An 11,039-nucleotide genomic window follows, 5' to 3' on the forward strand; every position below is an offset into this window, starting at 1 on the left:
ATTAAATAAATTAAATAAATTAAATAAATTAAATAAATTAAATAAATTAAATAAATTAAATAAATTAAATAAATTAAATAAATTAAATAAATTAAATAAATTAAAATTAAAAAAATTTATATTATATAACGTTTTTTTTATTAATTTTATTATTTAAATTATAATAATTTTTTTATAATATAATAATTAAATTATTATTAAATTTAAGTTTAATTTAAAATTAATTTATTTTAATTAATTTAAATTAAGTTTTAAAAAATTAATTATATTTAATTACGGGTAACGTGGTTTATTTAATTCGTGTTATTATATTTATAAAGCGAGCGTAACGTTTTTTAAAATTTAATTTAAAGCTTAATAATATAAAAACTTTAATTAAAATTATAAATTAAAATTATTTTTAAAATTTAAATATATATTATATTATAACCACGTATAATGTGTTTTAAAAAATATAATTTAAAATTAATAATAAATAATTTAAATTTTTTTAATTATTTAAAATATTATTTAAATTTAAGTTTAAAATATTTAAATTTTCGAAGGTTAAAAATTTAAAATTATAAAATTATAAAAATTATACCCGTTTATTTTAAAACGATAATATTATAATTAACGGTTATATAAATTTAAAATTAAATAATTTAATAAAATTTTAATAATTTTACGTTTAAAATTATTTATATATTTAATATTTTAAAAAGTTATTATATAAAAGTTTTATTAAAATTTATTTATTAAAGTTTATTTAATAAAATTAAAATTTAAATTAAAATTAATATTAACGTAATTAAAAATAAATTAATAATTAATATTAATATAAAAATAATTATTTATTTAAAAAATTATTTAAATTATAAATTTAATTAAATATTTATTAACACGTTTTTTAATTATTAAAAAAGTTTAAATATATCGTAATTTAAACGTATTAATTTTATTTATTATATTTTATATTAAAAATAAAATCCGTATATTTAAATTATAATATATTTAAATTTTCATAATAATTAAAACGCGTTAATTAAATTAATAAAAATTTATTTAAATTATTTAAACGTATATTTAAAATAAAAGTATAATTTTAAAAAAAACCATTAATAAATTTTAAATTAAAAATTAATTTTTAATATTTTTAATAATTTTTATAATATAATTAATTAAAAATAAATATAATTAAAAAAATATAATTAAAAACGAAACTTTAATTTAAACTTGTTAAGATAAAAATTAATATAATGTTAATATTTTAATTATTTTATTTCGCATTAAATAAAAGGATGTGGCTTATGGTTTAAATTTTTAGCCGGAACCTTCGTAAAGAACACCAGTTTTAACAGGTGAGCCCAAGCGGATTCATTAAAAGTGGAGCGGAGCACGGGTAGCTCAATTGCCCCGCGTTCGCAAAGCTTGACCGGACCGCTTTACTTTTGACTCATTCGCATTTTTGGCGGGGTATTAATTTTTTAGTCTCCGTCTCTTCACAATCCATTGACTTCAAATTCTATTCCATAGATTTCTGCCTTTCGCGCTAGCCACAGTTCGTCAAGATGAGTATTAACTTTCCGCAGGCAGAGGAAGAGATTGTGCGCTTCTGGCGTGAGGTTGATGCCTTTCAAACCCAACTCAGACTCACCGAAGGACGTCAGCGCTTCACCTTCTACGATGGTCCCCCGTTCGCGACTGGCCTCCCGCATTATGGCCATCTCCTTACCTCCACAATCAAGGACATCATACCTCGGTACTGGTCCATGAAGGGCTATCATGTTGTTCGACGGTTTGGTTGGGATACTCACGGTCTACCCATCGAATACGAGATCGACAAGACATTGGGTGTCTCTGGCCGTGATGCCGTCTTGAAGATGGGTATCGAGAAATACAATGCGGAATGTCGAGCAATCGTCATGAGATATGCGGCAGAGTGGCGACAGACAATTGAGCGTCTGGGTCGATGGATAGATTTCGACAACGGTGAGATTGGCAATTGTTCATTGCGTTGGTTTTGATGTTGGAATAGCATCGACTAATATCCTGAGATCAAGACTATAAATCCATGGATGTCAAGTTCATGGAATCTTGCTGGTGGGTCTTTAAGCAGCTTTTCGACAAGGACCAGGTCTACCGCGCCTACCAGATCATGCCCTTTTCGACCGCCCTCTGCACTCCCTTAAGCCATATGGAATCCAAGCAAAACGAGAAGACGACTCAAGATCCGGCACTCTTAGTAGCTTTCCCAGTTAAAGGCAGGGCTTCTTCCCTGATCATTTACACGACGACGCCCTGGACTCTGCCGTCTAACCTCCTCATTGCCGTCCACCCCGAGTTTGAGTATGTCGAGATTCTTGACGAGGCTTCAAGCAAGCAATATATCCTCTTAGAAAGTGGGCTTTCTATGCTCTACAAGGACAAGAAGAAGGCGAAGTACAAGATCTTGGGAAAGCTCAAGGGAAAGGAGATGATTGGCTGGAAATATGAGCCCTTGTTCCACTATTTTGCCGACCAGTTTGCCGACTGTTTCCAAGTCATAGGTGCCGACTATGTTGAAGCAGACGAAGGTACTGGCCTCGTACACCAAGCTCCCGCGTTTGGTCAGGAGGATTACGATGCAGCGGTCGCTGCTGGTTTCATACACCCCAAGCGCTTGCCCCCGTGCCCCGTGGATGATAAGGGTCTTTTTACTGCGGAGGTGACTGATTATGCTGGGCAACATGTTAAGACCGCGGACAAGGCGATCGTAAAGGATCTCAAGGAAACCGGCCGTCTCTTGCTTGCCACGCAAGTATCCCACGTGGACAAGTTCTGCTGGCGGTCCGATACACAACTCATCCGAAAGGCTGTTTCTTCTTGGTTTATCCGGGTTACTAACTCCATACCGGACATGCTCTCCAACCTCGAGTCGACTACCTGGGTCCCTTCCTTTGTAAAGGAGAAGCGGTTTGCAAACTGGGTCGCCAATGCACACGACTGGAATATTGCTCGAAATCGATATTGGGGCACACCACTTCCACTGTGGGTTAGCGAGGATTACGAGGAAGTTGTTTGCGTGGGAAGTATTGCCGAGCTTAAAGAATTGAGCGGTTATACCGGCACTCTAGACGATATTCATCGAGACAAGATCGACGGGATCACCATCCCCTCCAAAAAGGGGAAGGGACAACTTCGTCGCGTCGACGAAGTCTTCGATTGCTGGTTTGAATCTGGAAGCATGCCTTACGCGTCTAACCATTATCCCTTTGAAAATTCGGATGGCTTTCAAGATGGAAATTTCCCTGCGGATTTCATTGCCGAGGGACTTGACCAAACTCGTAAGCAGCGCCCTCACATCCTGGATCCTCTAGTTCTAGATGCGAGCCTAAGGTATAATTTTCTCTGACTGAATTTAGGTGGTTGGTTTTACACATTAAGCGTTCTAGGAAATAAGCTTTTCGGCGTTTCGCCGTTCAAGGCAGTTATCGTCAATGGCTTGGTGTTAGCTGAAGATGGCAAGAAGATGTCCAAAAGCCTGAAGAACTACCCTGATCCTAAAAACGTCATCGATCAGTATGGATCTGATGCACTCCGGCTTTATCTCATCAACTCCCCGGTTGTCCGCGGTGAACCTTTACGGTTCAAGGAGTCAGGAGTCAAGGAGATAATTGCCAAGGTACTTTTGCCCTTATGGAACAGTTATCGTTTCTTCTACGAGCAGACGGTCCTGTTCAAGAAGATGACTGGAGAGGATTTTGTTGCCCAGTTCCCGGAGACGACGAACGTCATGGATCGGTGGATTCTTGCAGACTGCCAGAGCATGCTGCAGTTCATCGACCAGGAGATGGCGGGTGAGTTCATAGCCCATCCGGTTTATATTCCCAGCTAACTTCATAGGTTACCGGCTATACACTGTCGTGCCTCGTCTACTTCAGGTTATTGATAACCTGACGAATTGGTATATTCGTTTCAATCGCAAGAGACTTAAGGGCGCTGCTGGTCTTGAAGTTAAGGATACTAAAGCGGCTCTGGACACGCTATGTCAAGTGTTATTTACGCTAGTACGGGCCTTAGCACCCTTCACCCCATTCATTACGGAGCATATCTACCGTCTTCTACGCCCATACCTCGGCGAAGCACTCTCGGGGTTCTCCGATACCAAGAGCGTGCATTTTCTCGCATTCCCGACCGCACAAGAATCGCTCTTCGACGAGGTAATCCAAAGGAAAGTCTCTGCCATGCAGAAGGTGATCCAGCTTGCAAGAACAGCTAGGGAGCGCAAGACCATTCCATTGAAGACGCCTCTGCTCACCCTGGTTGTCATTGCCGACGCGCAGCAGCTCAGCGATATCGAAGAACTACAGACGTACGTTAAAGAGGAACTCAACGTCAGGGACATAGTCCTAACGAATGACGAGGAGCGTTACGGCATTCACCTCGAGGCCCGAGTAGATTGGCCGATTTTAGGCAAGAAGTTGAAGCGAGATGCTCAAGTCGTCCGTAAAGCTTTACCGGACCTTACACAAGAACAGCTTAGACATTACTTGAAAGACAAGAGAATAACCATCCAGGGGATCGAGCTCGAGGGTAATGACCTTAGCATTGTGCGAGTCGTAGCTAAGGACAACCCGAACATCGTGAAGGATGAGGGGGTCCAGTACGAACCAGCCTTTTCAGACGACATGATCATCCTCTTGGATACAGCATCGCATCCGGAACTTATCGACGATGGAATCGCCCGTGATGTGATGACGCGTGTGCAGAAGATGCGCAAGACGGCCGGGCTAGTTCCAACCGATGACGTCCGTATGCAGTACAGCGTCGTTTCTAATCCCGATGACATACAATTCGAGACATTAGTATCCTCTCGAAAAACCCAGTTCGAGAATACCGTACGTGGTCCACTAGAACCCTTTTCGCCAACTGAAGGGGTAGCAGAAACCGTCATACTGCAGGAGGAACACGTCATCAGTAATCTGACGTTATCACTGAGGTTGTGTCGTGTTTGATGAGGCCATCTATCTACGCGACAGATTATAGAGTCCTAAGGCGCGACTACGTCAAACAAAAGCCAAGCGTGGTTGAAAAGCTAGTAGGCGAGTCGTTATGATACGTGCGAGTCCGGTTGCAACAAATTATGTTGCCAGGAAGGTCAACGTGTATGATCCCAGTCCTCGCGTTAGACGCCTCGCGGGTAGAGCGTCCTTGCCATCGTGCAGGTAGCTCATAGCTAGTTGAATTACTAGATTTCGAACAAATTCCTCCTGGCTGAGTTAGCTCTCCATTACTTCCTTATGTGCGCCAACGCTACGTGCTCAAGTATATTTGGAAAGTAGTTTCTGTACTGGAGTATATAATATTGGTTAGGGCCTAAGTGAGATTCTATCCGCAAAATGCCTACTGAGGCTTATAATTGGCTCCCCCTTGCCCTATTGTGATCTTCTTAGTGAATCCGCGAAGTCATCTGATCTTGACACTGTAAAAGCTGAATACCTCATTGTCTACTATGTCGATGTCCGCATCCTCATCACACATTTTGAAACTGTGTGTAAAGGCTAGATAAATACGTGGATAAACTTTTAGATAAATTCCAAAGAATTCTGATCTGTTCATTGTATGGATCATAGTGTACTCTCGGAAGCTATCAAATACTTGGGAGGTGACGAAGCTTGAAACGAATTATGTTTGAAAGTATTTGTCTTCAAATAGTAGTTTTTAACGCATAGCTAAATTGAATACTGAAACGTTATATGAACGCAAAGTTTTCTTTAAAGCTTCTATACATAGGTACGATTTGAGAGTACTAGCGATTCCAAGGCCTTGGAATTCCCACATGAATAAATACTTGAAGCAACGAGATAATCCAATTTCAGGTTCTCGCTTGAAGATGCCCGCAAGACATCTTATATGAGTGTACAGCATAGATTACGTACATATGCTAGCGAACAAGGATCATGAGCCTAAGGCCTTGATTGGTAGGATCTTACCTGCACGCCCCTGAAGCTAAGTTGCACTAGCTCGTGCAACTGGAAATGGAAGGGGTACATCTGTAATTAGTGCACCTACTAATGTATGTACGTGTAGTCTTTAAGAGAATCTTATTAGCTACCTACCAGCAAGGGAAATGTTGAAGCGAGGAAGGGGAAAAAAAAAGGAGTAACAGGTTCCTGGATTTCTTGCATGGTGAAATGGATACTGAACAGATTTAACTACCAATCTTTCCTTTATTGTACGAAATTTGTCGAGATGCTAAATGCACTCATAACAACGATAATCAATCAGTTATTCTGGAAGGAGAAGACATCGATGAGAACCGTAATAAGAAAGAAAACATGAACCTTGAAGGGTTGGCTTAAAAGAGTAACGACCCAAAGCATAGGGCCACAGCGTCTAATTGCATTGACTCTATTCACATTACATTACGGACGCATATTACCTATCTTACAGCGGGATCATCAGTGCGACACCTCTTTTCGGCGAGAGTCCTAGCACAGGACGCCCCCGTTTCCGCTTTGCGATAGGGCTCTTGGGTTCCCGTGGTTCTTGCTGTTGCACTACCTAATTGGTGGAGGGTAGCAAGGGAAAAGGCATGATGCCACCACAGCCGTCGATACCAACATCACAACTCCAATCGCCTTCGCCATCACCACCACTACTTCCTGTTTCATCGCAACATTATCAACGCCAAAAACAGTTACAACAACAACAACAACATCAACATCATCATTATCAGCAGCAGCAGCAGCAGCCACCACCACCACAATCGTCACTACTAACATCGTCGAATTTATATAACACACCAAGTATATCAACCTCGAACATTATCAAAAGTAGTTTCAGCAGCAACAATTTTCATTATAATCGTGGTTGGAAGGGAATTGGGGGTGATATTGATGATGATATTGGCGGAGCTGGGAATGGAAAAGAAAATGGAACGTTAAATAATAGAAGAAAGATTTCAAGTGCTACGAGTGGAATTGGAATTGGAATTGGTACTTCTGATAGTGTCCGGCTGGCTGGATACGGCCCGAAAATCGAATCGACGGCTCAGGCAGGTACGACCGCGACTGCGGCCGCGTTAACTCAAAGCGCCGCTAGTCAAAGCCAATCTCGTCTCCATTTCCATCCGAATCGTTATCCACCAGCTGGAGACAAGCCCCATCAAAATCCAAATCTAAATCTAAATCCAAATCCAAATTCAAGTCCGAGTCCCAATTCCAATCTGGGTCTTCACTATCCCCTTACTTATCAAAACCCCATTTCTCCCAATCTCCCTCCGCCAAGAACATCGTCGCTCTTCCCGCCGCCTCGCAACGCCAACACGAAATTGATATCACCCGTCAATGCCCTCGATAATCCGTTGACCACCTCCCCAAGACACCACTTGCGCCGCAACTCGCGATCTAGTAGCGCTGGCGCCGCTAGCGACGGTTTTCGAAATCTCAATCGCTGGTCTGCATCCACTGCTTCTAGCCGGGCTTCTAATTCTAATCGCGATTATTTTCATCCTCATTTCCAGCATATCCAGCAACAACAGCGGCAACAAGAGCCGGAACAGGAGCCGGAACGACGCCAGGAACTGCAATCTCCTCCACCAAAGTTAACTAAGCGACGGCCCTCTAACGATACGAGTGCTTCACCGAGAAATCGCCGGCCTTCATCACCGCCCTTGTCTGCCTCTTCCGCCGCGCCGCCGAATCTCCCCCCTATAATCTCGCTTCCTCCCCTCGACACGGATCCCGAGTCTGCCATTCCTCCAGACTCCCCTTCGCGTTTGATGAGCCGCGCCAACCCCGCCGAGCCCCAGGATCGCTTCGGGGATGACCTCGACCGCCTGAATACAGCTGCTAGAGGAAATCCCACACTATTGCCACCAGCTTTCGTCACCCGCGACACTATGCCGGACAGGAATCGTAATGCGAGGAGTCGCTCTTCCGCGGCGAGAGGCAGTGCCGAGTCGACCCGGGCAAGAGACCGCGCTAATAAACCGTCGCAGAAAGCTATGCTGTCTAAAGCTTTGGCGAAAGCGAACGCCGCGGTTCAGCTGGATAATGCTCAAAATTACGTCGCTGCCAGGGAATCTTACTCAGAGGCCTGCGACCTATTACAACAAGTCCTCTCTAGGACAAGTGGCGAGGAGGACAGGAGAAAGTTGGAAGCTATTGTAAGTTAATCAGTAATATTGGGTGGATAGTCATGTCCACGGGTCTAACGCCTTTTTTATTGTAGCGACTCACATACACAAGCCGAATAGACGAGCTGGATGGGTTAGTGCCTGCATACGCGCAAAATGACAAAGCTCTGCCGGCGAGACCGGAGAGCGTCGATGAATACCATGGAGTCCAGATCGAATTGGCCGGCGGCGAAGGAAGTGCGGAAATAACAGCGGCTGGGAGAGTAGGGAGGGACTCGCCAAATTCTGGCCAAGACCAGCGGCTACTCCAGTCGTCCTTTTCGAGACCACAGATGCGCCGGAATTTCGAAGGTCCTTCTCTCAGCCTGCCTCATCCACAGGATGCCGGCTTTGTGCCTGCTCCATTATCACCCCGACGACCACTCTCCCCGGCGAAACCACCTACTCCTCCCGAGCCCGTTGTGCGGCAGGACTTCTCCTGGCCATCTGAGCGGTCGGCTGTAGAAAATGGCGCGAAGAGCCATAGGCGCAACCTTAGTCACGAATCGGCATCATGGCTGGATCCGATCGATGAGTCCGGCGGCTCGGCTTCATCCTCGGTACATTCGAGGAACTCTTCGATTGGAGTTAGGAGGAAACATATCCGCCACACTAGCGGCAACACGGAGGCCGAGTTCGACGCCGCCTTAGATGCTGCGGTTGAAGCCGCATACGACGACGGCTATGAACCTATGGACTCCTACGAGACCGCCTATGACGACGATAACCTCGACAGCAGCGATGATGTGGTGGTCAACGCGATGCGCAAAGTAGAGATTGCCAAGGAAAGGGTCCGCCAAACCGAGCGTGAGGCGGCAGTAGAGCTAGCACGGGAACGAGAACGTCAGAGGCAGATGTCGATAGATCAGAAAACCCAGACGTTTGGTGGGGACTTCTTCGACGCCAACGATTCAGATGAGGAGGAAGAGCGTATCTTGGACGAGATGGCTCGGAGATCCGTGATGGAAGATTTCACCTTCAACCAGCGGTCCCAGCAATCACAATCTAAAATTCCTAGGGAGTCCGACTCTAGCGGCATAACCTCGCGGACCTGGCATAGTTCGGTTGGCTCAAATCCCCCAACAGCCACGACGGTATTGTCGACGGTCACTGAGATGCCGCCGCCAGGATTCCCCCCCAAGACATCACCGCCGTCCCTACCTTCACCACCATCTCAGCAGGTTTCTCCCACATCCGGGGTGCGCAATCGTCGCCTCTCCGGTCAGAACCATAAGCAGCTCAAGATCGAGACCTCCAAGCTCGGGCAGCCACCAAACGTACTCGCGCCATCCATCGCCACCTCGGTGCTGCAAGCAAAGACCTCCGGAGGTTATATCGCTCAACAGAGGCAAGCACTGTCGGCGACATCAACACGACCAGGCCCTTTTTCCATGCGTGCGCCATCGTCACCCGTCAGAGGTATTAGCCCAGCAGATGCCCTGGCTCCTCCGAGTCCGCCAACTATCCAGGCGGGAGCTCAAGAATCTGATGAGCTCCGAACCGACTCACCAACTTCTTCGCGACCTGGCATACGCAAGAATTTCTCGTCTTCTAGTTTAAAGTCCCTAAAAACCCGCCAGTTTTCTGTCTCACACCTTGATGATTCTGACCTTTCGCCCAACACTCCTTTGAGCCACCAAATTTCAAACACTTCTATGTCTCGCCAGCCCACAATTCCTGCACTCCCTACGCCACTTGCCGCCGCTTTTCATGAGAGGATGACTGGTGGTATTGGTGGTTTGCACCTATTCGACTCTGATTTTCATTCCCCTACTACCCATTCGCCGAATCAGCTCTACCACCATCACCATCTCCACCATAGTCCGGATGTTCCAATACCCCTCGAACCGTGTCCGTCCGATGCCATGCTTCGGCCTTTCTGGCTGATGCGTGCTCTTTACCAGACTCTGGCTCACCCACGTGGAGGATATATCAGCAACCGACTTTTCATTCCTCGGGATGCCTGGAAAGTTAAGGGCGTAAAACTACGTGCCCTCGAGGATAAGATTTCGCAGTGCGATCTTTTAACCGCAGCGCTTCTCAAGCTAGCGAGGGTGGACAGCAACGATGCGGATGCGGTCCTGGAGGAAATGCAAAGCTTTGAAAATATTCTAGAGATGGTCCAAGTAACGCTCGCGCGAAAGCTTGGTCACGAGGTTGGCACTCAGGGTATGAGTGCCTTCCGTGATGAGAGAGACGCAGAGGCTGCGCCGCCAGTCCCACGAAGTGCTAGTGTCAGCGGAAAAGGAGGCGCGTTTAGTTGGCGAAGACTAAGGAACAAGGGCTCTGCGGCCAACATGACGAGCGCATACGGGGCGAAGAGCAATAGCGGCGGAAGCGGCGGCCCCGGCGTGAACGAGAGGGATATCATTGGCTCAGTGAGTTCCATTCCGAGTCTACCGATGAGCGCCCACCCAAGCAGCAAGCCCGCGAAGAGGGATGTCACGTCGGTTAACTTTGATGGACCGTATGGGAACTATATGGCGAGCCTTGCGCGATTGTTCGATGCTGCGCAAACGGTCGGTAAGTGTCCTAGATGGCCTCTCAATCTCGTCACGGAATAAGTCCTAATTGTTGTAGATCAAATTGCACGCCAAGTCGACGACCCTGGCCTGCGCCACGCTGATAAAACCCAGGTTGGGCTTGAGTTGTGCACTAGGCACGCGGCCGAGTTCTTTGGCTTTTATATTTGCCGCTTTGTGTTAGCTGACTTGGCAATGCTGCTCGATAAATTTGTCAAGAGAGGTAGCGAATGGGTACTTAATTAAGGATAAACTGAACGAGAATTACCACCGCCTTACCTTCACCCTAGGCGAGTCTGGTGTTTTCTGTCGAGAAATTCACGGTTGAACGCGCGACGAAGAAACGACGATGGACAGGGCAACTTTTCGGAGTTGCG

At 45.1% G+C, this 11,039-nt stretch overlaps 2 protein-coding genes across 2 annotated transcripts; both read left to right on the top strand.

Moving 5' to 3' along the window:
• The first annotated feature begins 1,434 nt into the window (after positions 1 to 1,434).
• On the top strand, positions 1,435 to 5,575 carry F4807DRAFT_448124 (isoleucyl-tRNA synthetase). Its single transcript, XM_047999909.1, has 4 exons — positions 1,435 to 1,971; positions 2,043 to 3,305; positions 3,384 to 3,818; positions 3,865 to 5,575. The coding sequence occupies exons 1-4, from the start codon at positions 1,551 to 1,553 to the stop codon at positions 4,974 to 4,976; spliced, it is 3,231 nt and encodes a 1,076-aa protein (XP_047848772.1). The 5' UTR covers positions 1,435 to 1,550; the 3' UTR covers positions 4,977 to 5,575.
• A 2,394-nt stretch (positions 5,576 to 7,969) lies between these two features.
• F4807DRAFT_454768 (uncharacterized protein) lies at positions 7,970 to 10,908 on the top strand (the record flags this gene model as incomplete). The annotated part of the gene is made up of 3 exons (XM_048000624.1): positions 7,970 to 8,131; positions 8,197 to 10,663; positions 10,721 to 10,908. 3 exons carry the CDS (start codon positions 7,970 to 7,972, stop codon positions 10,906 to 10,908), a joined length of 2,817 nt encoding a protein of 938 aa, XP_047848773.1.
• Between the last annotated feature and the right edge of the window lie 131 nt (positions 10,909 to 11,039).

This window comes from Annulohypoxylon truncatum (genome assembly GCF_022578515.1).
Source record: "Annulohypoxylon truncatum strain CBS 140777 unplaced genomic scaffold F4807scaffold_61, whole genome shotgun sequence".
Classification (NCBI taxonomy): Eukaryota; Fungi; Ascomycota; class Sordariomycetes; order Xylariales; family Hypoxylaceae; genus Annulohypoxylon; species Annulohypoxylon truncatum.